Here is a 22,696-nt window from a genome sequence, read left to right as displayed (position 1 = left end):
ATGTTGTCTTTATCTCATTTTAAACATACAAATATGTACTAGTATTTTAAATAACACAACTAATGACAAAAACTGCATTTTAGCTACATTTCTTACATTTATTCTTTTACTTACATTTAATATACACTGTAAAAAGTGAAGCATGGAGCTGTTCATTCAAGCTAATAAATATGATTGAACACATAGTACAATTATTGACTTTATTGTGAAACTCAACCTTTTTGAATTTTGATGTGTCAATTTTGATTCAGACTAAATTAATTACAATTCTGAAGGAAATAAACCAAATGTTTTGGTTCCACTGAAATCATACTCGAAGAAAAGAGATAAGGATGTAATATTTTTAATTTGAATCAAACATGAATTGCGCATGCGCACTGTGGAGCACGGGAGAAGTTGTAGAGAAGTGCTTCAGAGCACTGAGGGAGAGAGGGAGAAAGTGCCTGAACGCGCTCGCGAGATAGCAACGCATGCTTATGGTATTGTGGCGTCGGGACTGGAGGGGGGGCGCAAGGAATTATGGGAGCTCACCCTGTTGGGGGAAGTGGGTGTTTTTCTGCGTGTTTATGTTACTGTTTATCCCAGAGTTTCATGTCATGTTTTATTATCACTGTTCTAGTATTATTCATGTAGTTATCAGTTATGTGGTTGTTTTGTGCCTCACCCTTTGTGTGTTTTCTGTGTGTGGGAGTGGGGTTAGCTGCGTTGGAGCTGTAGTTAGTTTCACTTTCAAAAGTGGAATCCCATGTAAATCCAGCTCTTAGTGTCCTCCTCAGAGCAAAATAAAAAGAGTAAGAGAGCACTGAAACGAATCTCGCTGGTAATCCGTCCTCTTCCACGCCACAGTAACTTCTGGAACTTCTGAATATGCTGCCATGCTTTTTTTTAAAGTTCGGTTCAATTTAAATGTATTAGTTTGGTTCCGAAACTGAAATGTAAAGAATTTAACTTGGATCAAGGTGAATAATTAATATTGGGTCGAGTGAAGTAATATGGTTTATGTCAAAATAAAATAATCAGGTTGTAACAATTGACTTTATTTAGATTGAGTGAAGTCAAATAGTTTAGATGCAACAAATGGACATCAATTTTTTTAATTTGAGCAGGGCTACACTTTTTACAGTGTATATGTAAGTATACAGAATAATATAGTGTGCCTTCAAGTATACTTTTAAAAATATATACTTAATACAATTTTCTTTTACAAATGTAGGACTCCGGAATCCAGAGGACAACAGTGAGAGCTATTATTCACTAATAGAGAAAATATGGAGCACTGGTGAACTCTCTGAAATCACTCCAAAAGGGAACAGCATCTCCAGATCCAGCAGAGCCCAGCACAGGACGTTCTTCTTCAGGTAGCTGAATAAATTACATTAAACCTGCTGCTGGTGCTCCATCCAACTCCAGCACATAATCAGCACAGCACAGAGAACCATCACTCGTACCCTGCCAACACTCCAGGACTCACATTACTGCGGGTCAGATAAAATAGCTGGACATCACCTCACCGTCTCGTCCAGAAGATTCAGGACCATCAGAGCCAGAACAACAGCAGCAGCTGTACCCGAGAGCTCTGGACCTACAGAACTACAGATCTCATCCAAATCCCAAACCCAAACCGCCTCACCATCACCCAGCACTGCATTCACACAGCATTCCTCCAGAAACACACTTTCATGACCTGGAAAATCACCAACCCGCTGGAATTAAACACACCACAACCTCTGAAGCTCCATCACCTTCATCAGCTTCATCAGTTTTATTAGTTTCATTGTTTTAAATGTTTAACTTTCTGATCGTTTGAGTGTAAAGATGCATTTTTACATTATTTCATGTTGTCTAAAGAAAAAATTGGGGTGCAATATGGTGCAAAAATCTGAAAATAATAAAATAAAGAAAAAAAATCTTTTTTCTTTCCCCTAAAACTCATATTATAACACAAAGAAAATAAAACCTCAAAGTTTGGAAAAACACAACTTTTTTTTTTTACTATACCAAATGAGAAAAAAATAAAAATTAGGCAAAATGTTTTAATTTCAAATTTAACACAAATATTAGTCATGTTATTTTAGTTAGTCACTTTTTTATTTACTGTACTCTACTTTTTTACTCTAATGTTTTTATATTGATTTAATTGTAGCTTTGCCTGTGATCTGCAAGCCTCCGAACTACATCCTGAGCACATGACACTTCCAGGAAGTAGATCACCTGAGCACTAGCCACATGGTTTAGCCCCATAAATGAGGCTAATTTGCTCTCTGTCTGTGCTGAGTATTGACTGTTTATCCTCGTACAGAGTTTTATTTTCCTTCTATTGCCTGTGTTTCTCTCTCATTTTTGACCTTGAATTTGCCTTGCTAAGTTTTGAGGTCCGGGCTGTTTATCAATCCTGGTAGGTTATCTCCTTGTTGCTGCTGTTTACCGGTATTGACCTTGCTTTGTCTGATCATCCCTATGTCTTATACTTTACATCTAGACTGCAATTGAAAAAACAGGAGGACCAGTGAGTTGTTTTTTTTTTTAGCCTTTCTCGGTTACATGACATTGCGGTGTTCAGTAGCTCCTCCATTTCCACTCGCTGTTGTGTTTTTTTACGTGGATCTCCGTGGATATGCGCACCCAGTGAGTGTAATTACGGTGCGCAGCAGTGAAAAAATAGCTATTTTATTAAACGCTAGGAGACGAAACTCAGAGATGTGAGTCCGGAAGGGACTAAAATTACAGGAGGACCACGAAGTTCAGAGAAAAACAGTAGATAATTCAGTCTGTAATTTTCTCAGTGGACGTCTGAGAAAAACACGTACATGGTAGTTCCGGACGGGAATAAAATCACAGAGGATAAAAACCCCCATAAAAGAGAAAAGACAGATTTTTTAAGGTTCTCATACTGCCAATCCAAATATGCACATACAGTAAAAAATAAACACTCAGCAGCACAGATATCACAATCACAGTGTAAATGATGGATTTACCCCCCCCCCCCCCCCCTTTTAAAAACACATAGGAGGTTTAGTGGTGGAGATACAGTGCAGGAGAGCGAGTGGAGCGAGGAAAAGCCCTGGCTCACAGATGGGCCCCGCTGCCACTGAGTAAATGGAGTTTGGCCCTCTGCTCAGGATTATAAATCTAAACATGAAATTGTCTTACGTAACACATTGTAGTTTCACCACAGACAATTTCACATCCGTCCAGAGAGGAGCAGCTGTTACATCAGCGGCTCTGCCCTCATCACAAGTAAACGCACCCTCTGGAGGGATTACCCTGACGGCCCCTCCCCCCCACCCACAGCGACACACTTACTGCCCCACACACACACACAGAGAAACAGAGATCACACACACAGTCCAGTGAAACCTGTTGGCCGACATGGCGGTTTGGAGCACAGCCATATCTGCATGTATTCTCAGGGTAAAGACATCCAGCAGATGTTGTTGCAGCTAAAGGTTACAGCTGATCCTCTGTCAGGTCCCAGCAGGGACAGCAGGGGTGTGAAGAGGAGAGAGAGTGTGTGTGTGTGTGTGTGTAGATTTAGAAAGCACACCATCACAGCCTGTTCCTAATGTAATGGCCAGAGAACCTAAGATACACAAGTTAAATATTCTAAAACAGGGGTGTCCAAACTTTAATAATAAATTACTACAATTTTTAGATTCAAAATCTGAAAAATATACAGAAGAATTAGAATTTTTGTGAACTCTGAATGAAACTTTTTGACAGCCAATCAATCAAAGTGTAACTAAAGGATTGGACAGCCAACCAGTGTATGAATAAAGAACTTTGAGCCAATCAGAGTCTAATTAAGGTACTGCGTGCCAATCATAGTGTAACTAAAGCATGGATAGCCAATCAAAGAGCAGCTAAAGTATGGCTAGCCAATCAGAGAGCAGCTGAAGTATGGCTAGCCAATCAGAATATGACTAAAAAAAGGATAGGCAGACGGAATATAACTGAAGAGTAGACCGCCAATCAGAGTATAACTGAGGTACTGACAGCCAATCAGAGTGTAACTGAGGTACTGATAGCCAGTGTGTGTAACTAAAAAACATGGCTAGCCAATCAGGGTGTAACTAAAGAACGGATAGCCAATCAGAGTGTAAATAAAGAATGGATAGCTAATCAGAGTGTAACTAAAGTACGGATAGCTTATCAGAGCGTAACTAAATAATGAATAGCCAATCAGAGTGTAACTAAAGAACGGATAGCCAATCAGAGTGTATATAAAGAATGGATAGCCAATCAGAGTGTAACTAAAGAATGGATAGCCAATCAGAGTGTATCTAAAGAATGGATAGCCAATCAGAGTGTATATAAAGAATGGATAGCCAATCAGAGTGTAACTAAAGAATGGATAGCCAATCAGAGTGTATCTAAAGAATGGATAGCCAATCAAGTGTGTAACTAAACCATGGCTAGCCAATCAGAGTGTAACTAAAGAATGGATAGCCAATTAGAGGGTAACTAAGAATGGATAGCCAATCAGAATGTAACTAAAGAACGGATAGCCAATCAGAATGTAACTAAAGAACAAATAGCCAATCCGAGTGCAACTGAATATGGCTAGGCAATCAGAGCGTAACTGAAGAACCTGGAGCCAATCAGAGTCTAACTGAGGTACTGAGTGCCGATCGTAGTGTAAATGAAGTATGGCTAGCCAATCAAAGAGCAGCTGAAGTATGGCTAGCCAATCAGAATATGACTAAAAAACAGATAGGCAAAGAAAATATTACTGAAGAGTAGACTGCCAATCAAAGTGTAACTATAGAAAAGATATCCAATCAGAGTCTAACTAAAACATGGTTAGCCAATCAGTGTGTCTAAAGAACGAATAGCCATTTGGAGTGTAAGTAAAACATGGCTAGCCAATCAGAGTGTAACTAAAACATTGACAGCCAATCAGAGTGTAACTAAAGAATGGATAGCCAATCAGAATGTATCTAAAGAACGGCTAACCAATCAGAGTGTATCTAAATAACGAATAGCCAATCGGAGAGCAGCTGAAGAATGAATAGCCAATCAGAGTGTAACTAAAGAATGAATAGCCAATCAGAGTGTAACTAAAGAATGAATAGCCAATCAGAGTGTAACTAAAGAATGAATAGCCAATCAGAGTGTAACTAAAGAATGAATAGCCAATCAGATTGCAAGAACATCCGCGGAGTGTGTTTATTACAGGAATTCATTAGGAACCTCTACAACTCTCTACATGCTGAGATGTGTGGAATATTTCAGTGTTAAAATGCTTCTGTATGTGTAGATTTATATAAAATAAGATCAGAGTGTATTTCTGTTCATATTTCATGACTTTTTTTCTTAATTAGTGTTAATTAGTGACAGACAGGGGCTATTTGATATGAATGCAATTTTATTAACAATATAAATAAATAAATATTCAGCAAATTAGCAGCCTAACAAACAGCAAGTATAAACGTCTGGACTCTAATGCAGAAAGACTTTAGACTTTAAATCCGGCGTTTACAGCTGAGAGCAAATTACAAAAGTTAAACAAAATTTAGCATTACTTTTTTTTTTTTTACATCTGCAAGCGTGATTTACTTCATTACAAAACGAGTGTAATTAACTAAATAAGCTAATCAAATCTTGCTCAGGTAAGGTAATTAACAGTTAGTGAAAAAGGGTCACGCTTTGAAAATTAAATGGTCTGTTCTCTTAAGTATAAAAATGTAGATTTATGTAAATGCACAAAAAAGCACAAAAAGTTTTAAAAATTCTTCATGTAACTTCTTTTTCAGTGAATCTCACAAACTCCTTCATTATAAGAGACAAAGTGAATGAAAACAAAACGTGACAAATTTAATTGACCTCAATGTTACATTTTTTTAAAAAAGCACAGAAAATGAAACTCTAAAAACATTCAATTTCCAAAAAACGACTTTTCTGAGGCAGTAAATTACAAGCTATAAACGGTCTGTGCCCTCCTGTGCTCTTACAAACCATCAGAACCTGTACAGAGACAGACTCCTCCTCCATCACTCCTCATTTACATTCAGTTTCTCTCACAGAATCATGGAGAATAATGGAAATAGTGGATTGTTTAGAGCAGTAAGCAGCCTGGTGTGTGCTCATATCATCTCGGTCCTGATTGATGATGATGATGATGATGAGGATGATGATTGTGTTGATGTTGATGATGATTAGGGGTGTAATGTTACAGGGAGCTCATGATTCAGTTTTCTCAAATATATAAAATACAGACATACGTTTTAAAAATCTGTTGTTCAATTACTTATAAACGGGACTGTCTGTCTGTCTAATTATGTCTGTCTGTCTGTAGCTTCTCATTCTGAGTGTAACTGGAGTGTGGCTAGCCAATCAGAAAGCAATTGAACAACTGAGAGCCAATCAGAGTGAATCAGAGGTACAAAGAACTAAAGAACTAATCGGAGTGTGCGAATTGGTGTATGGCTAGCCTATAATAATGTAATTGAAGAACTTGCGGCCAATCAGAGTGTAAGTATGGCTAGCAAATCAGAGTGTAAGTGAAGTACTGATAGCCAATCAGAGTGTAGCTGAAGAGTAGTAAGCCAATCAGAGTGTGACTGAAGTACTGACAGCCAATAAGCCAATCAGAGGGTAAGTTAAGTGCTTATAGCCAATAAGAGTGTAGGTTAAGTATGTGTAGCCAATCAGAGTGTATCTGAAATATGGCTAGCAAATCAAAGTGTGACTAAAGTACTGGTAGCTAATCAGAGTGTAACTAAGTACTGATAGCCAATCAGATTGTGACTGAAGTACTGGTAGCCAATCAGAGTGTAACTGAAGTATGGACAGCCAATCAGAGTATAATTGAAATGCAGCTAGCCAGTCAGAGTGTAACTGAAGTACTGATAGCCAATCAGAATGCAAGAGAAGTATGGATAGCCAATTAGAGTAAAACTGAATTACTGATAGCCAATCAGTGTGTAGCTAAAGTACCGATAGCCAATCAGAGTATAATTGAAGTGCGGCTAGCCAATCAAGCTGTAACTGAACGACTGATAGCCAATCAGAGCCAGTCAGAGTGTAACTGAAGTACTGATAGCCAATAAGAGTGTAATTAAAATACTGATAGCCAATCAAAGTGTACCAGAAGTATGGATTGCCAACCAGGGTGGAACTGAAGTGCAGATAGCCAATCAGAGTGTAGCTGAAGTATGGGCACCCAATTAGAGTATAACTGAATTACTGATACCCAATCAGTGTGTAGCTAAAGTACTGATAGCCAATCAGAGTATAATTGAAGTGTGGCTAGCCAATCAGAGTGTAACAGAAGTATGGATAGCCAATCAGGGTGCAACTGAAGTGCAGATAGCCAATCAGAGTGTAGCTGAAGAGTAGTAAGCCAATTTAGCTGAAGTAATAGTGAAATGCAGCTAGCCAATCAGACTGTAAATAAATTACTGATAGCCAATTAGAGTAAAACTGAATTACTGATAGCCAATCAGTGTGTAGCAAAAGTACTGATAGTCAATCAGAGTATAATTGAAGTGCGGCTAGCCAATCAGGGTGGAACTGAAGTGCAGATAGCCAATCAGAGTGTAGCTGAAGAGTAGTAAGCCAATATAGCTGAAGTACTGATAACCAATCAGAGTGTAGCTGAAATGCAGCTAGCCAATCAGACTGTAAATAAATTACTGATAGCCAATTAGAGTGTAACTGAAGTACTGATAGCTAATCAAAGTATAATTGAAGTGCGGCTAGCCAATCAGGGTGTAACTGAAGTGCGGCTAGCCAATCAGAGTATAACTAAAGTAGGGATAGCCAATCAGAATGTAACTGAATTAAGAATAGCCAATTAGACTATAACTAGAGTATAACAAACAGAGTATTGGCTAGCTAGCCAATCAGGCTAATATGGCTAGCCAATCAATATATAATTAAAGTATGAATAGCCAATCAGATTACAAAAAAAACTGTAGTTAGCCAATCAGGCTAATATGGCTTGCCAATCAGAGTGTAACTAAAGTACTTGTAGCAAATCACAATGTACCTGAAATACAGATAACCAATCACAGTATAACTGAAGCATGGACAACCAAAAAGAGTGTACAATTAACCAATCAGTGTTTAACTGAAGTGTGGCTAACCAATCAGAATGTAATTAAAGAATACCAAATTAGGGTATAGCTAAAGAACCTACAGCCAATCAGAATGTAATATGGATAGCCAATCAATATCACCCATCCATCTGATTCAATTGGTCAAATAGTTTTTGCTGCGTTATGCATTAACAATTAATTATATTATATTATTAAACATGCCAAAAGTCATGGGACAAAGTTACATAAATTGATCACGAAGGGTTACCCCAGGGGACGGCTTGGGAACACTTGTATAAGTTACGAGGTGTTATCTGGTGAGTATGGCTGAACATTTCTCAATCCATACAGTCAGAGAAGGCTAATATTACCACCCACAGTGGACAGTGCAGTGGACAGTGCAGTGCAGTGCAGTGCAGTGGGTGGTAATGATGGTGGCCGGTGGTGTCGGTGATTTGTGCTATATTGTATTGTTACACCCCTACACTTAAGAGAAGGAGGAGGATGATAATGGTGATAATGGTGATAGTGATGGTGCTTCAGTGGTGTTGTGGGTGTGTCCCGTTTGGCACAGCCTGTTTGCTCCACCTCCTCTGGCTCAGAAGCTTCCGGCTTTTCTGCACCTTCAACCGAACATCAAACACCTCCTCGATGGCCTTCTTGAAACAGTGGAAGTTGTAGTCAATCAGTCCTGAAGATTCAGAGAGAAAAGTAGGGTCAGATTTACAACTTAATATATTACATAAACTCATATTTTAACACATTTACAACATATAAATACCAGGACTGTCAAGGTTAAGGTGTAAAAGCTATATGTTTCATCTCAAATTAATCAAGCCACCAAGTTTACAGAGCCTGGTGACACATTTAAGATTTTATTTAGTAATATAATACAGTCTCTGCTGAGAAGCGTCTGATACGTCCAGGTAGCTGCGCCATTAAAATAGCAATCCGCCGAAGTCAAAGCTCACCTGGCTCTTAAAGAAAATGATGAGCAAGAGACAATCTGATTGATTTATTTCACGTAACATCCAACCACGATAAATTAAGAGAAGTAGTACATGCCTTTTGCACGTTTCGATCTGCGCAAGGTGTACTTTTCCTGTTGTTATGATAGCAAAGACACACTGGAACGCCCTAAATCAAACTGCACAATGAATCATTAACGACTTGCCTATAAATTGGTAAAATAGGGCCCAATGTCTCACCAGGCTGCTCACAATTAATGAATTACAGCAGGACATTGAGGACAAAAACAGAGGAAAATAAATAATGCATTAAAAAAATTTAAGTTTCCAGATTAATCATATGCATTAACATACCACAAACTAATTACAGCGTCATCATGGGCACAGCTTATTAATTATAGATATATGATATTTTAACCCAGACATACAAACATTCAGCTCTGGTAAAAATTAAGAAACCACTTCAGTTTCTGAATCAGTTTCTCTGATTTTGCTATTTATAGGTTTATGTTTGAGTAAAATGAACATTATTGTTTTATTCTATAAACTACAGACAACATTTCTCCCGAATTCCAAATAAAAATATTGTCATTTAGAGCATTTATTTACAGAAAATGAGAAATGGATGAAATAAAAATAATGCAAAGAAAACAAGTTCATATTCATAAAGAGTTCAGAAATCAATATTTGGTGGAATAACCCTGGTGGTTTTTAATCACAGTTTTTTTAAATACATCTTGGCATCATGTTCTCCTCCACCAGTCTTACACACTGCTTTTGGATAACTTTATGCTGCTTTAATCCTGGTGCAAAAAATCAAGCAGTTCAGTTTGGTGGTTTGATGGCTTGTGATCATCCATCTTCCTCTTAATTATATTCCAGAGGTTTTCAATGAGGTAAACTCAAAGAAACTCATCTTATTTTTTTTATTTTTTTTTTTCAGAGCTGTAAAACCACAACTTATGATGCATTAGGATCACAATTCATAAAGCATACTTAATGTGGCTTTGAGGTGTAACAAATTGCATTTTGTTTATATTTATAGTCATGTTTATAATTATATAAGAATACATTATTATGTGTTACTGATCTGTTTAGACAGACTTATGGGTAAAACCTTCTATGAATGTTGTGTCTATATCACACAGCCCTATACATCATCATCATCATCATCATCATCATCATCATCATCACATTCCTGTGGGAAAACTAAAAAGAAGGCCAGACAGTTTTTTTTTTTTTTTAACGTAGATTTAGGGAAACGCGTCTGAAGTCCTGGAATGATGAATAATTTGAGATGATGATGATGTTAGAAGCTTTGAACATCAAACACGTCTGGTAGAAAACTTGCCTCCAGTGCCCTTGAGGACGATTTCTCAGGACAAACACAACTGATGCAACCAGTTAACTCGTATTGAGTTGTATGCAAAGATTCAGGCCTTTCTGTATAAAGTACGCACATCATAAGGACAAAAGTAATGGCATTTAAAATTATGTATACGCCTTTAACTTATTTTAGTATTTTTACTTGGATTTAATGGAACAGACCAACACAAAGTAGTAAGTACTTGTGAACAGAAAAGGAAAATGTTCTGCATTATAGAATAACACTAAATAGTCTAGATCAGGGGTGTCCAAACTTTTTTTGTTGGGGGCCAGAAGGAGAAATATATTTGAAGTCACGGGCCACAGACTCTGTAATAAAACAAATAATGAAATATACCACTTTAAATAATACATTTTTCCTGATTATTTCATTTACACACCATTTTACTTGACTTACTATCTTTATCTTTGACAGTGTTGTGTAAACTAAGATTTTTCAAATTGATGTTTCATTTCATGATGTCTCTTAATATTAAACTCCTTAATTACGGCAACTTTTAGACTCTTTGGCCGTTTTTCTGCGCTAGAAATGCGCACTCTCTCCGCTTTTAGACTCTTTGGCCCGTTTTTCTGCGCTAGAAATGCGCACTCTCTCCGCTTTTAGACTCTTTGGCCGTTTTTCTGCGCTAGAAATGCGCACTCTCTCCGCTTTTAGACTCTTTGGCCCGTTTTTCTGCGCTAGAAATGCGCACTCTCTCCGCTTTTAGACTCTTTGGCCCGTTTTTCTGCGCTAGAAATGCGCACTCTCTCCGCTTTTAGACTCTTTTACCCCGTTTTTCTGAGCTAGAAATGCGCACTCTCTCCGCTTTTAGACTCTTTGGGGCGTTTCTGACACCTAGCGTTCAAACTTTGAATCTCACATTATAAAAACCTGCTTAACAGCGGGCCAACTTTCATTCTATTTCTAAAATACCTCGCCGCTCCAAAAAAAGAAACGGGTCGCAAAGACTTAAAAATAACTATTCCGTTAAATTCCTTGGCCCAGAATTGTATGGAAAAGTGTGCTCATTTGTCTGTATGGGTTGTTAACTCAAGGAGCTATGCCATTTTCTTCATAATTTTTTTCCGGTGCGGAATTAGCATAAATGCATTAAAGGGTTAAAAATAAATGTTATGAGACATTATTTCATCCTGTTACCTGTCAGAATCTTAAAATAGACACTTTTAAGATTATGAAAAAACAGGTGGGGAAAACAATCCACTACGTGCTCGTGGACCCCTGTTTCCATCTAGACTAAAATTATTTAATAAAAAAAGTGTTAAACAAATCAGAATATCTTTTATATTTTAGGTGTCAAGCATTCTATATTTGAGGTAGAACCATTATTTGAATTTCTTGTCTCTTAATAAAGTGTTTGAGAGCATCAGTTAAAGTAAAGTAGTGAAGAGGTAGAGTTACAGGTATACAGTGAATAGTGAATATTTGAGTAATGTTCTAATCCAGATTATGAGAAGCAACAACTACTCAACTAAATAAATAAAAAAAAATAACTTTAAAAAGAAATTAAAGTAAAGTAAAGAATTTCAAGAACTTTAAAATTATCCTCAAGAGCAGTTGCACCACAAAGACCATCAAAAACTATTGGAAATTGAAAAATGATGAAACTGGCACTAATAAGGACTGCACCAGGAAAGAAAGAGCAGGAGTTTCCTCTGTTGTACAGGATAAATTCAAGTTACCAGCCTTAGAAACCACAAGTTAACAGCTCCCCAGATAAGATTATCTAAATACTAAAATGTTTAAATACCAGCTGAATTAAAAAAAAGTCACATCAAAATATGAAAAATTAAATAAGGAGTGAATTAAACAAGCAATGTGTGTGTGTGAGTGTGTGTAATACTTAATCTATATTTCCAATATAAATTAAAATAAATCTACCATATGAACGTCTGATCTGCGTCGTATTTACATTTCTAAATAAAACCACTAAATAAATGCTAATGAGTCACCAGACTCTTTAAACAGAAAAAGGGGGAAAATTATTAATGCATTAATAATGCATAAAAAAATGTTTCAAAGTTTTTTCGTTTTTCTAAAACATAAAACAGTTTTAGTCACATTTTAGCAGTGTTGGGAGTAACGGCGTTAAAACTAACGGCGTTACTAACGCCGTTACTTTTTTCAGTAACGAGTAATCTAACTAATTACTATGACTGTAACTATAACGCCGTTACCATTTCCGACACCCCGTTACTGCACGTTACTTTAGCCGCTCTATGAACTTTTTTTTTTTTTTTTAACTTCGCTTTGCCCTCGTTAACCCCTCCTTTGGTGAACTTGAGCTTCTGGCCGCTGTGCCTGTTGTTTGGCGTGGTGAAGTGAGGCACAATTGTGACGATTTGCATGCTCTAATTAATTCAGTGATTGCCCTGGACAGCCCAAGTTCCGATTAAAAGGACGTTAAACTCTTTTTAGCAGCTCCGGTTTTTGTGGTGCTGCTGCTTTCTCTTTTAGAGCTTAGATTCTCTGCCAGAACCCGACCTGACCCGAGGACCGACCCGAAATCGGGCTCCTATTTTTATTTTATATAAAGCTCTGGTGTGATAATCACAATGTTGCTAAGTAACCAATTATTGTTCACTAAAGCGAACGAAATAGGGAAAACTGAAAGTGAAAAAACATTTGTGTTAACTGAATCTAATAAAAACGGAAATTAAAAGGAAAAACCATAACTATCTCGAACTGTATTTTGTGTTTATAAAACTAACTAAAATGAACTGAAATTACTGATAGAATATCCTCATTTTCGTGTTTAATTTATTTATAAGCGCTGTTGTACAGCGGGCGGTGTTGTGCCGACCGCGCGGCACCTCTTGGTCCTTTAGTTCTTGTGTAAAGCGCTCGCGCTAGCCGCAAAATACGACAGAAAACACTGAGAAACTGCAGAATTATGTATGGGATTACAATATGAGCGCCAGGCAGATGAAAGAGAAACAGGAGATACAGTATGTGAGAACATTTACCTGTGAGTAGCCCATACCAAAACACGCAAATCTCTTTCTTTCTCTTTTTCTCTCTCTCTCTCTCACGTTTATTAGATTGATCTCTCTGATGAGATGTGTAAAAACTAATAGAAACTAGCAAGCCCACTCTAAAAACAAATTAAAACTTACTGAACAGAAAAAATTAAAACAAAATAAAATTAAACTATAATAAAAATGAAAAAAGTTATAATCACGTAGCTCTGGGCGCACGTGAAACGCCTCCGCATTTGACTTGCAGCATTGTGTGTAGCTGTTCTTAAAAATCATTTTAATTAAATAATAGTTCTGTGCTTTTATGTTAGTGTTAATGAACATAATTCTGATTATATTTCGCTTGGCTTGGTTTGTTTAATTTCATCCCCAGACACGTTTTTCCGTTTTTTCCGTTTGTTTTCAGTATTACAAGTTTTAGTAATTTTCTTTGGTTGTGTGGAAAATTTCGTTTTTATTTTTTTTAATTCGTTAGATTATATTTTTGTCAACATTTTGGGTTTATTTTCGTTTGTTATTTTTCTAATAATAATAGTAAATACATAATTGATTTTTTTTTTCGATGGGCGAATAATAAAAAAGTAACGCGATAGTTACTTTTGCTGGTAACGAGTTACTTTTATAGTGGAGTAACTCCGTTAGTAACTCAGTTACTTTTTTTGAGAAGTAATGAGTAACTATAACTAATTACTTTTTCAAAGTAACGTGCCCAACACTGCATTTTAGTCACTATTGTTACATTGTTATTAGGTTTAGTACATTTTTACATTAATTAATACATAAAACTAGTCTTAAATTTAAAGTTTAGTTAAATTAAATGTGTGTATTATGCATTTTTATGCCTTAGGTTTTTTTTTTTTAACTATTTTAGATTTGTGTTGAGATTATTTTGATATTATTTAATGCTTATGCTTATTAAAGCCAATAGCCTTGCATTTAAATTACATTAAAATGCTTCAAAGCAATTTACCTATAAAGGCAGTGAGTGAGACAAAAAAAGTAATTATACTCTTCTAGGAATTAAATTTTTTTAGATTTCATCTTGTTTTTATCATGAAAAATTAGTCGTCAACAGATATGCCATTATAGTTTTTTTCATTACCAAACTAACACCGCCTAGCACAGATAAAATTCATTAAATATCTTTACTGATTATTTAGTTATTTAGTTTATTTAGTGTAAACACTGAGGTAAAGAGAGTATAAGAGAGTATTTTCTTGTGTTAAAGCTCCACACACTGCACGTATTGCATCATCCTCAAACTCTGAAACTACAGCACCATTTTTTCTCTTTAACTCAAAGAACTTATACATTCCTATTTTCTGCAAAAACCCTGTGCTCCGCTTCCCACCTGGTCTAGCACAGCGGGGGTCCTGGATCTCAGCATGAATATTTCAGGAGCTGCTCGAGTTCTTAGGCGTTCTAATACTTTATTCTCCAGCGTCGGTGATGTCAGGAGCCCCAGCTCATTCGCACGGGGCCAGTTTCATTACAGCTGAAAGAGTTTAAGGTACAGGACACTGGATCCGTCCGCTGTTATCCTCAGAACAGCTGTTACTGATCCAGGATCAGCAGCAATGTGCCGTTTAACGCTGACCTTACTTTAGTACACTAAAGTCACGCCCTTAACCACTGTACACTATGGCCCCACGGGACTGCAGTCTGACACCACTGTTACAGAGCCGGCTCTGAAGTCTAGAGATGTTAATATCACTTTACTGTATTATTATAAAGTTATCACATAATTAGAGAGTCTGCTACATAATAAATTACATTTATATTCAGTATTGGCAGCCTTGAGTCTACTGTACATCTCTATTGTTTGGTGTTGTGCCAGGTTCACACTACACCATTTTAGCCCAAAACTCAGCTTGGACGCAAATCGCAGACGCCTGGAAAAATATTTGGCATGCTAGAGATCTGATCCAGTCGGCGACTGGGAGTCTGGAGCAGCGGCTACATACTGCCAATGGAATTACGAAGAAAGATAGAACCACAGGTCCGAAATATAAATTATATAAAGTCTGATCACTTTCTGCTCCCGTGTTATATCAGTAAATGACTGTTAAACTCTAGAGGGAGCCCGCGGTATGGATATGGGTATGTCTTGTATTTTTCCTTTCTTTGTTATTTCTTTCCTGCTTTTCAGTCTGTTTTGTTTTTTTGCCATGTTTTTCTTATAACATGGCTCTGTCTTGTTTCTGTCTTGTCTCCTGCCTTGTCTCCACCCTAGCCCCACCCAGTCATTAGTGTTCTCACCTGTGCTGTTTGTTACCCCGCCCCCTTGTTTCCTTTCCCAGCTGTTCCCAGTTTCCCAGTTTGTATATATATATATATATATATATATATATATATATATACCCCATGTGTTCCTTTGGGTTTGTTTCCTTCCCCGTTGTTTGTTCATGCAAGTTTCTGGTTAGTTCTCTTTTGTTTGTTTGTTTGTTTCTTTGTTTATTTAACTTATTGTTTGTTAGACATTGTTAACCCCCTTGTTGTTTGTTATATAGTCACTGTGTTTCATAATAAATCCAGAATATTTAAGTTAAAATACACATTAATACACATATTAGTTACTGTAACACATTACCCTGAACATCTGAAACATCTGGAACATTCTACAGCAGGAAGTCACATCTACAACAGGAAGTGACATCAGCTGGTTCTTCTGAAGGTCATGGGAAGACCGGAATTAAGTTTTTCTGTATATTTGATCTTATTTTAATTCTGAATTAGGAGCTCAATCTCAACACACTCAGTCCTGTTACCTAAATTAAATAAAATAAAATAAAAAATTTTAAATACACATTTTGGGGAAAATCACTAGAATGCGCTCAGTGTCCTCATGCTATTAGCATAGCCGGCATTTAGCTATTTTTTAATGTTTTTGCTAATTCCACGCTAAAAACTAATTCCTGTTACTTTCAGTTCTGTTACTAAAAACATACTGTAAATAATAACAGGAATAAGTTCCAGTAAAAGGAATGAGTGCCAGTAACAGGAGTGAGTGAGTTCCAGTAACAGGAGTGAGTGAGTTCCAGTAACAGGAGTGAGTGAGTTCCAGTAACAGGAGTGAGTGAGTTCCAGTAACAGGAGTGAGTGAGTTCCAGTAACAGGAGTGAGTGAGTGCCAGTAACAGGAGTGAGTGAGTTCCAGTAACAGGAGTGAGTGAGTTCCAGTAACAGGAGTGAGTGAGTTCCAGTAACCGGAGTGAGTGAGTTCCAGTAACCGGAGTGAGTGAGTGCCAGTAACAGGAGTGAGTGAGTTCCAGTAACAGGAGTGAGTGAGTTCCAGTAACAGGAGTGAGTGAGTTCCAGTAACAGGAGTGAGTGAGTGCCAGTAACAGGAGTGAGTGAGTGCCAGTAACAGGAGTGAGTGAGTGCCAGTAACAGGAGTGAGTGCCAGTAACAGGAGTGAGTGAGTTCCAGTAACAGGAGTGAGTGAGTGCCAGTAACAGGAGTGAGTGAGTGCCAGTAACAGGAGTGAGTGAGTTCCAGTAACAGGAGTGAGTGAGTTCCAGTAACAGGAGTGAGTGAGTTCCAGTAACAGGAGTGAGTGAGTTCCAGTAACCGGAGTGAGTGAGTGCCAGTAACAGGAGTGAGTTTTTTGTCAGAAATATCAATTATTTGAACATGCAGTCAACCATTTCTTTTAAACACGCTTTTTAAATGTCACGAGTTTTGTAACCATCTTCAGATTGGAAACCTTGTAAAAAATGAAGTAAAGCTGCTTGAGTTTGACCAGTACATGTTTTGAATAGTTAAATATATGAGTTATTAGATTCAGAGTTGAAAAAAAATAAGTTTGTAAGAGTTACTACAAGCAAATGGCACGCATTTGGTGGAATGGCCCAAATATAATAAAACTGTCATGTAATTGCTTCCTGCCTCTGGAGTGTTACACATACATAAACCATATACACAAACCATATAATAAAACACAGTACATTTAATATTATTAGTATTTGTGGACACTCCTTCTATATGGGTGAAATATACAGAATCTGGATCTCCCTGCACTTCTACCTCAATCTCTATGAGTCAGAATTCTTAAACTGATAAAAATCATAGCCCCAGACCGTGATACAGTATTAATAATCATACAGTACATTATTAATCAGTGTAATAAACACTCACCTTTCCTCTCAAAACTCTCCTCCCTGAGGAAACACACCAGGGCCAGGAATTTGGTGACCTCTTTCAGGTACATCACCGTGGTGTTGTTCAGGTGGATGATGGCCATGGACTCTTTATCATACGGAGAACCGGCATCATCCCCACTTAACCTGATCATCAAAAATATAAAAATATATATATAAACATATCAGTTAATACTAGAACTGTGTTACTGAAAGTACTGAAATAGAGTAAATAGAATTTATATACTCGACTCTGGCCACTTTATTGGAAACACCTACTGTCTTGTACTGGCCACTTTATTGAAAACACCTTTTATCTTAAATATTTACTCACTGGCCAGTTTATTGGAAACACTTACTATCTTGTACAGGCCACTTTATTAGAAACACCTACTATCTTATACTGGCCACTTTATTAGAAACAACTACTATCTTGTACTAGCCGCTTTATCAGGAACACCTGCTATCTAATGCTTCCATTCACTGGCCACTTTATTAGAAACACCTACTATCTTATACTGGCCACTTTATTAGAAACACCTACTATCTTGTACTGGCCACTTTATTAGGAACGCCTGCTATCTAATGCTTCCATTTACTGGCCACTTTATTGGAAACACCTACTATCTTGTACATTCACTCACGTGCCACTTTATTGAAAACCCATAATATCCTGTACTGGCCACTTTATTGGAAACACCTACTATCTTGTGCTTCCACTCACTGGCCACTTTATTAGAAACACCTACTATCTATTGATTCCACTCACTGGCCACTTTATTAGAAACACATACTATTAGAAACACCCATATTATTCATTCAGCCACTTTATTGGAAACACCTACTATCCTGTTTTGGCCACTGTATTGGAAACACCTAATATATTATGCTGGACACTTTATCAGAAACACCAACTATCTATTGATTCCACTCACTGGCCACTTTATTGGAACTACCTACTATCATACATTTATTTACTGGCCACTTTATTGGAAATACCTACTATGTATTTCTTTCACTTACTGGCCACTTTTTTAGAAACACCAATTATATTAAATGAATTAAAAAATAACATGAACACGGCTATAGAGGAACAGATGCTGGATCAAATCATGGTTATCTAAACCAGGAGAAACCCCTAACTTAATCACCAGGATTCACAACAGCCAAACTCACCACAAACAAACAAACAGCTGAGGGCAAAGCCTGCACCCCCCCTCAACCCAGATAAAAATGAATAATTCATCATCAGACGCTGCACAGCAAACTCTGCATATGCAGGTAGCTCATTAGCTAAATGAGTGAAAATGAGGAAGATGCTGAATTAAACACGCAGCCGGCTGTCAATAAGACGGAGCTTTATTCTGCTGAAGACTGAAAACCTCACAGCCGTTCGATTATAAAACATTTTATTAAAGGCAGCAGCAGTTTGATACGCCTGCCAACAAGTGCAGGAGAAGACTCGCGTCCAAACGCAGTAAACTGTACGTGACTTCTCTTCTGCTGGAATCCTCCGCAGCGCTGAGGGTCTGACTGAAGATACAGTTGGCAGAGTTAAACGCTCTGCCTGGTGGTGCTCATTAGGGGTGCGTGATATAATAATATCATACTCCCATGAAAAGTTATATAACAGTACATTACGTTTTCATGTGCTAATTTGGGGCACTAATTGCATGATTTATTAAAAGTTAGGTTCTGCCTGGAAAGCATTCTCTTTGCACATGCCTTTCTGGACAAGCTGAGAGATTAAGCTCTAGAAGCATGTGGACTGAGGCGGTAAAGTAATACTTAAGGATGCACAATAATATCTAAATTATATCAACATCTACCGATAATCTGACACATTTACTGCTAATAAAACAGGCTGACTCTGACTGCGCTACTTTAAAATTTATGACACACCTTCACATTCAATATTTTTTTATTCCAAGCTCTTTTGACATTCATAAGTGAGTATTATCAGCCTGTAGCCTTCGGATACCGCGACTAGCGCTGCTGGAGCAGCATTAGCATTAGTAGCTAACCGCGCTAAGCGCTAACTCCTTTACCGTTCAGAGGTGAGTGTATTGGAGAGGTGTGTATTCCTCAGTGTAGCGCTGTTGGGCGGCATTGGCCGCTAACTGCAGCTAGCTTTAGAGGAAATCTGTGAATTTAAGCTTATTGTAAATAAATTGAAAGTGCTTTTCTCACCCAAATAAACAGTTTTCAGGAGAGAAATCTGTGTAGATTAACAATTCAAGTAATTAACTCTTGATGAGTTCAGCACAGCTGTTAACTGAAAGCCTGAATTCCTGGTGACTCTACCTCATAAAACTGACTGAGAAAATCCAGCAGAGTTGTGTAAAACACAGTTGTGTTTCTATCTAAGCAAGAGGAGCTACTTTGAATAAACTAAAATATAAAACATATTCTGGTTTATTTAACACTTTTTCTTGTTTACTATATAATCCCATATGTTTTTCCTCATAGTTTGTATGATTTTTTATTATTATTAATTAATAGTGCATAAAGTTTGCTATGTAATTTATGATGCAATATTTCATCCATATCGCCCACCCCCAGCACTGAGACTCATCTGTTCTGCAGGCCAGTGTGGGCGGACAGCTGCCTCGCCCCGGGTCCAGCCAGCATGCCTGCACCTACACACACTCTGCCCTCAGTGCCCTCGGTGCCCGCTCTGCCTGGTGCAGTCTGGGTCAGTGGAGCTGGAGGAGCCTCCCTCTGCTCAGCCCTGGGGAACACACTGCTAATCCCTGTCAGATTAAACCCCGAGCACGGAGGACCTCGCTCTGTTCCCAACATCCCATTCACACTCATTACTACACCTATTATTCTACACAGCCTGCTGCTTTATCACCATCAACCAGAACTTTATGACCCTTATCCAAATCATGATCAATGCTCATTGCTATCTTACACCCCGCCAACTAGGGGTGTCACAATTTCGATATTTCATCGAAACTGATCGAAATTATGTCATGGTCTCGAGCATCAAAGTCAAAAAGAGGATCGACGATCCCTCCCGCAAACGGCGCAGCACACTGCAGCTCAAAGAGCATCTCTTTCTCCAGAGCATGTGGACATTCTCATCTTCTTAAAGAAAAACTCTAAAATATAAAAATCATTTTGTCTAGCCTCAAGTATGTTAATAGTTTTGGTACCTTAAGGAGCATCTTTCTCTCAGATAAAGTTAATAATATATCTTTATTAAAGAAAAAAACTTCTCATTCTCAGGGACCGAGTCTTATTTTTCATGTTTAACTGTTATAGTAGGATAGAGTTCAGTTAACACCTTAACAGCTCTAACTGTTCTATTATTTTTTACATGACTGTTCCAGTATTTTTTTTTATTATTTATTTATATTGTTATGTGCACACTGCTGCTACCAAAAAAACTACTAGATGGCATTACAAATATATATTAATTAAATTATTTAGATTTGACCATTAATGTCTAATGTGGTGTATTACAGATCACTTGTATCACTTTGCATCACTTATATCAAGCCCACCTTTTGAAATAAGATATTGTAAATTTGATGAATCAAACCAATAAATGACCATAGACTAAACTAAAACTGGCATAGGGCTCTCTGCTGTAGAAAAAAAAGAAAAAAGAAAATTGAGAATCGGATCGAATCGTGATCCTAAAATCGGTAATAAAATTGAGGATTTAGAGAATCGTGACACCCCTACCTCCAACAGTCTATTTTCACGCCCTGTGTCGTTAAAATACTGTCTGAGTTTAGAAATAAATCAGCACTGATACACTGATATTGCCATCCTGACAGCAGAAAACACAGGTGCGCCACTGACTGATTAAAACCCTGACAATAGTTAACAGTCAGTCACTAGTCAATCCTATTTTAGCCATTACAGGAGAACTTTTAACTCAACAATAAACAGAATAAAGAAAAAAAATAACTACTGTTCTCTTAAATGAGCTGCTGGTGTATCTTCACAGTGTGAACACGCAGGTCAGTATCCTCTGCTGAGACGCGTAAAAAAAGAGCCGTGCTGTTAAGCAGAGTGTGATAGCTGAGCCTAATGTCGGGCCGCTTTTATTCTGTGAACGTTAAAATAAAGATAAGTCTTATCAGTAAACAAGTCCTTAGATTTTAAAACTCTCATTATATTTAAATAAATTTAATATTTGGGTGTAAGTAAGTAAAAGAGATCTCAAATTTTGTTGTCTTCCATTTTTACATAATTTTAATCTGGCAGTTGTTCTTAAATTGTGTCAAACTGTCATGACGAATGGACCAAAAAGAACATGAGAAAACTTGATAGTTAGAACAAACTGTTAATAGTAATAGTACCCACTGTTACTTAGATCTTAATTATTATTATACCTTATAATTATTATTCTTATTCTTATTATTATTTACTTAATCTATCTATCGTTCTAACTACTGGTCTCTATCTGCATCTCTATTGCTCTATAAATCTGTTTCCAAGATATTTCTATTTCAACTTTAATGTTGCATTATTATATCAGTAATATAAAATATCAATAATATTGTCTATTGTGAAAATATGTTGTCCAAACAAAAATAGTGATAACGCAGGCCTATATAAATGTTATTTCCCAGGCAGTTCATAATATAATCTATAAAACAGTCTATACACACACTGAATGAGTGTATCTCACACACAACAGCTCATGTTCTGTTTTTGTTGTTTTGTTTCGGAGGCCTTTGTTCAATACAGCTCCAAAAAAGCTGAGCCTGCAGCCGCGCTGGCTGCTGATTGGTGCTTTAGCAGGTCAGTGGAGTTTCCACAGTGAAGGCCACTCACCCGTAGATACAGGAGATGTCAATGACCACATCAATCATGTCGCAGCACAGCTCGTACGTCTGCATGTCTACAGGACTGCTGTCTGTGGCGATGTAGATCTTGCTGACCACGTCGAACAGGAACGCCTTCTCGATCCCGGAGTTCTGCAGGAACAGCAGGAGCAGTCAGAGGTTAAACACAGCCCTTATTATCACACACACACACACACACTGTGGATCAACAATATATCAAATTACTGTCAGAAATAAAAACGTGTTATGTAATGCAGGAGGTGCGTATAATAATACTGAGGGGTTTAATGCGGTTTCTCATTAGTAAATGCACCGTCGATGAAGCCGTCGCTCTCGAGCCAAGGATTTATTTAAACTGCAGTACTGAACGCACAGAGCCTG

At 37.4% G+C, this 22,696-nt stretch overlaps 1 protein-coding gene across 2 annotated transcripts in view; it reads right to left on the bottom strand.

The window, feature by feature from the left end:
* Positions 1–5,793: 5,793 nt before the first annotated feature.
* rragd (ras-related GTP binding D) overlaps positions 5,794–22,696 on the bottom strand; it is a 34,318-nt gene continuing 17,415 nt past the window's right edge. The window contains exons 5-8 of one of the 2 annotated variants that reach the window (XR_007423995.1): positions 22,305–22,447; positions 17,506–17,654; positions 6,749–8,730; positions 5,794–6,718 (exon numbers count right to left, since the gene is read on the bottom strand). Coding sequence is in view for 1 of the 2 variants with exons in the window: in XM_022673289.2 (XP_022529010.1) it covers positions 8,579–8,730; positions 17,506–17,654; positions 22,305–22,447 (444 nt within the window). In the remaining variant the exon portion in view is untranslated. Of the gene's footprint in view, positions 8,731–17,505; positions 17,655–22,304; positions 22,448–22,696 lie in introns of both variants that reach the window. The other variant, XM_022673289.2, reaches the window with a different exon arrangement.

The sequence above is a fragment of the Astyanax mexicanus genome, chromosome 14, assembly GCF_023375975.1.
Source record: "Astyanax mexicanus isolate ESR-SI-001 chromosome 14, AstMex3_surface, whole genome shotgun sequence".
Classification (NCBI taxonomy): domain Eukaryota; kingdom Metazoa; phylum Chordata; class Actinopteri; order Characiformes; family Acestrorhamphidae; genus Astyanax; species Astyanax mexicanus.
This window is presented reverse-complemented; position numbering and strand designations above follow the sequence as displayed.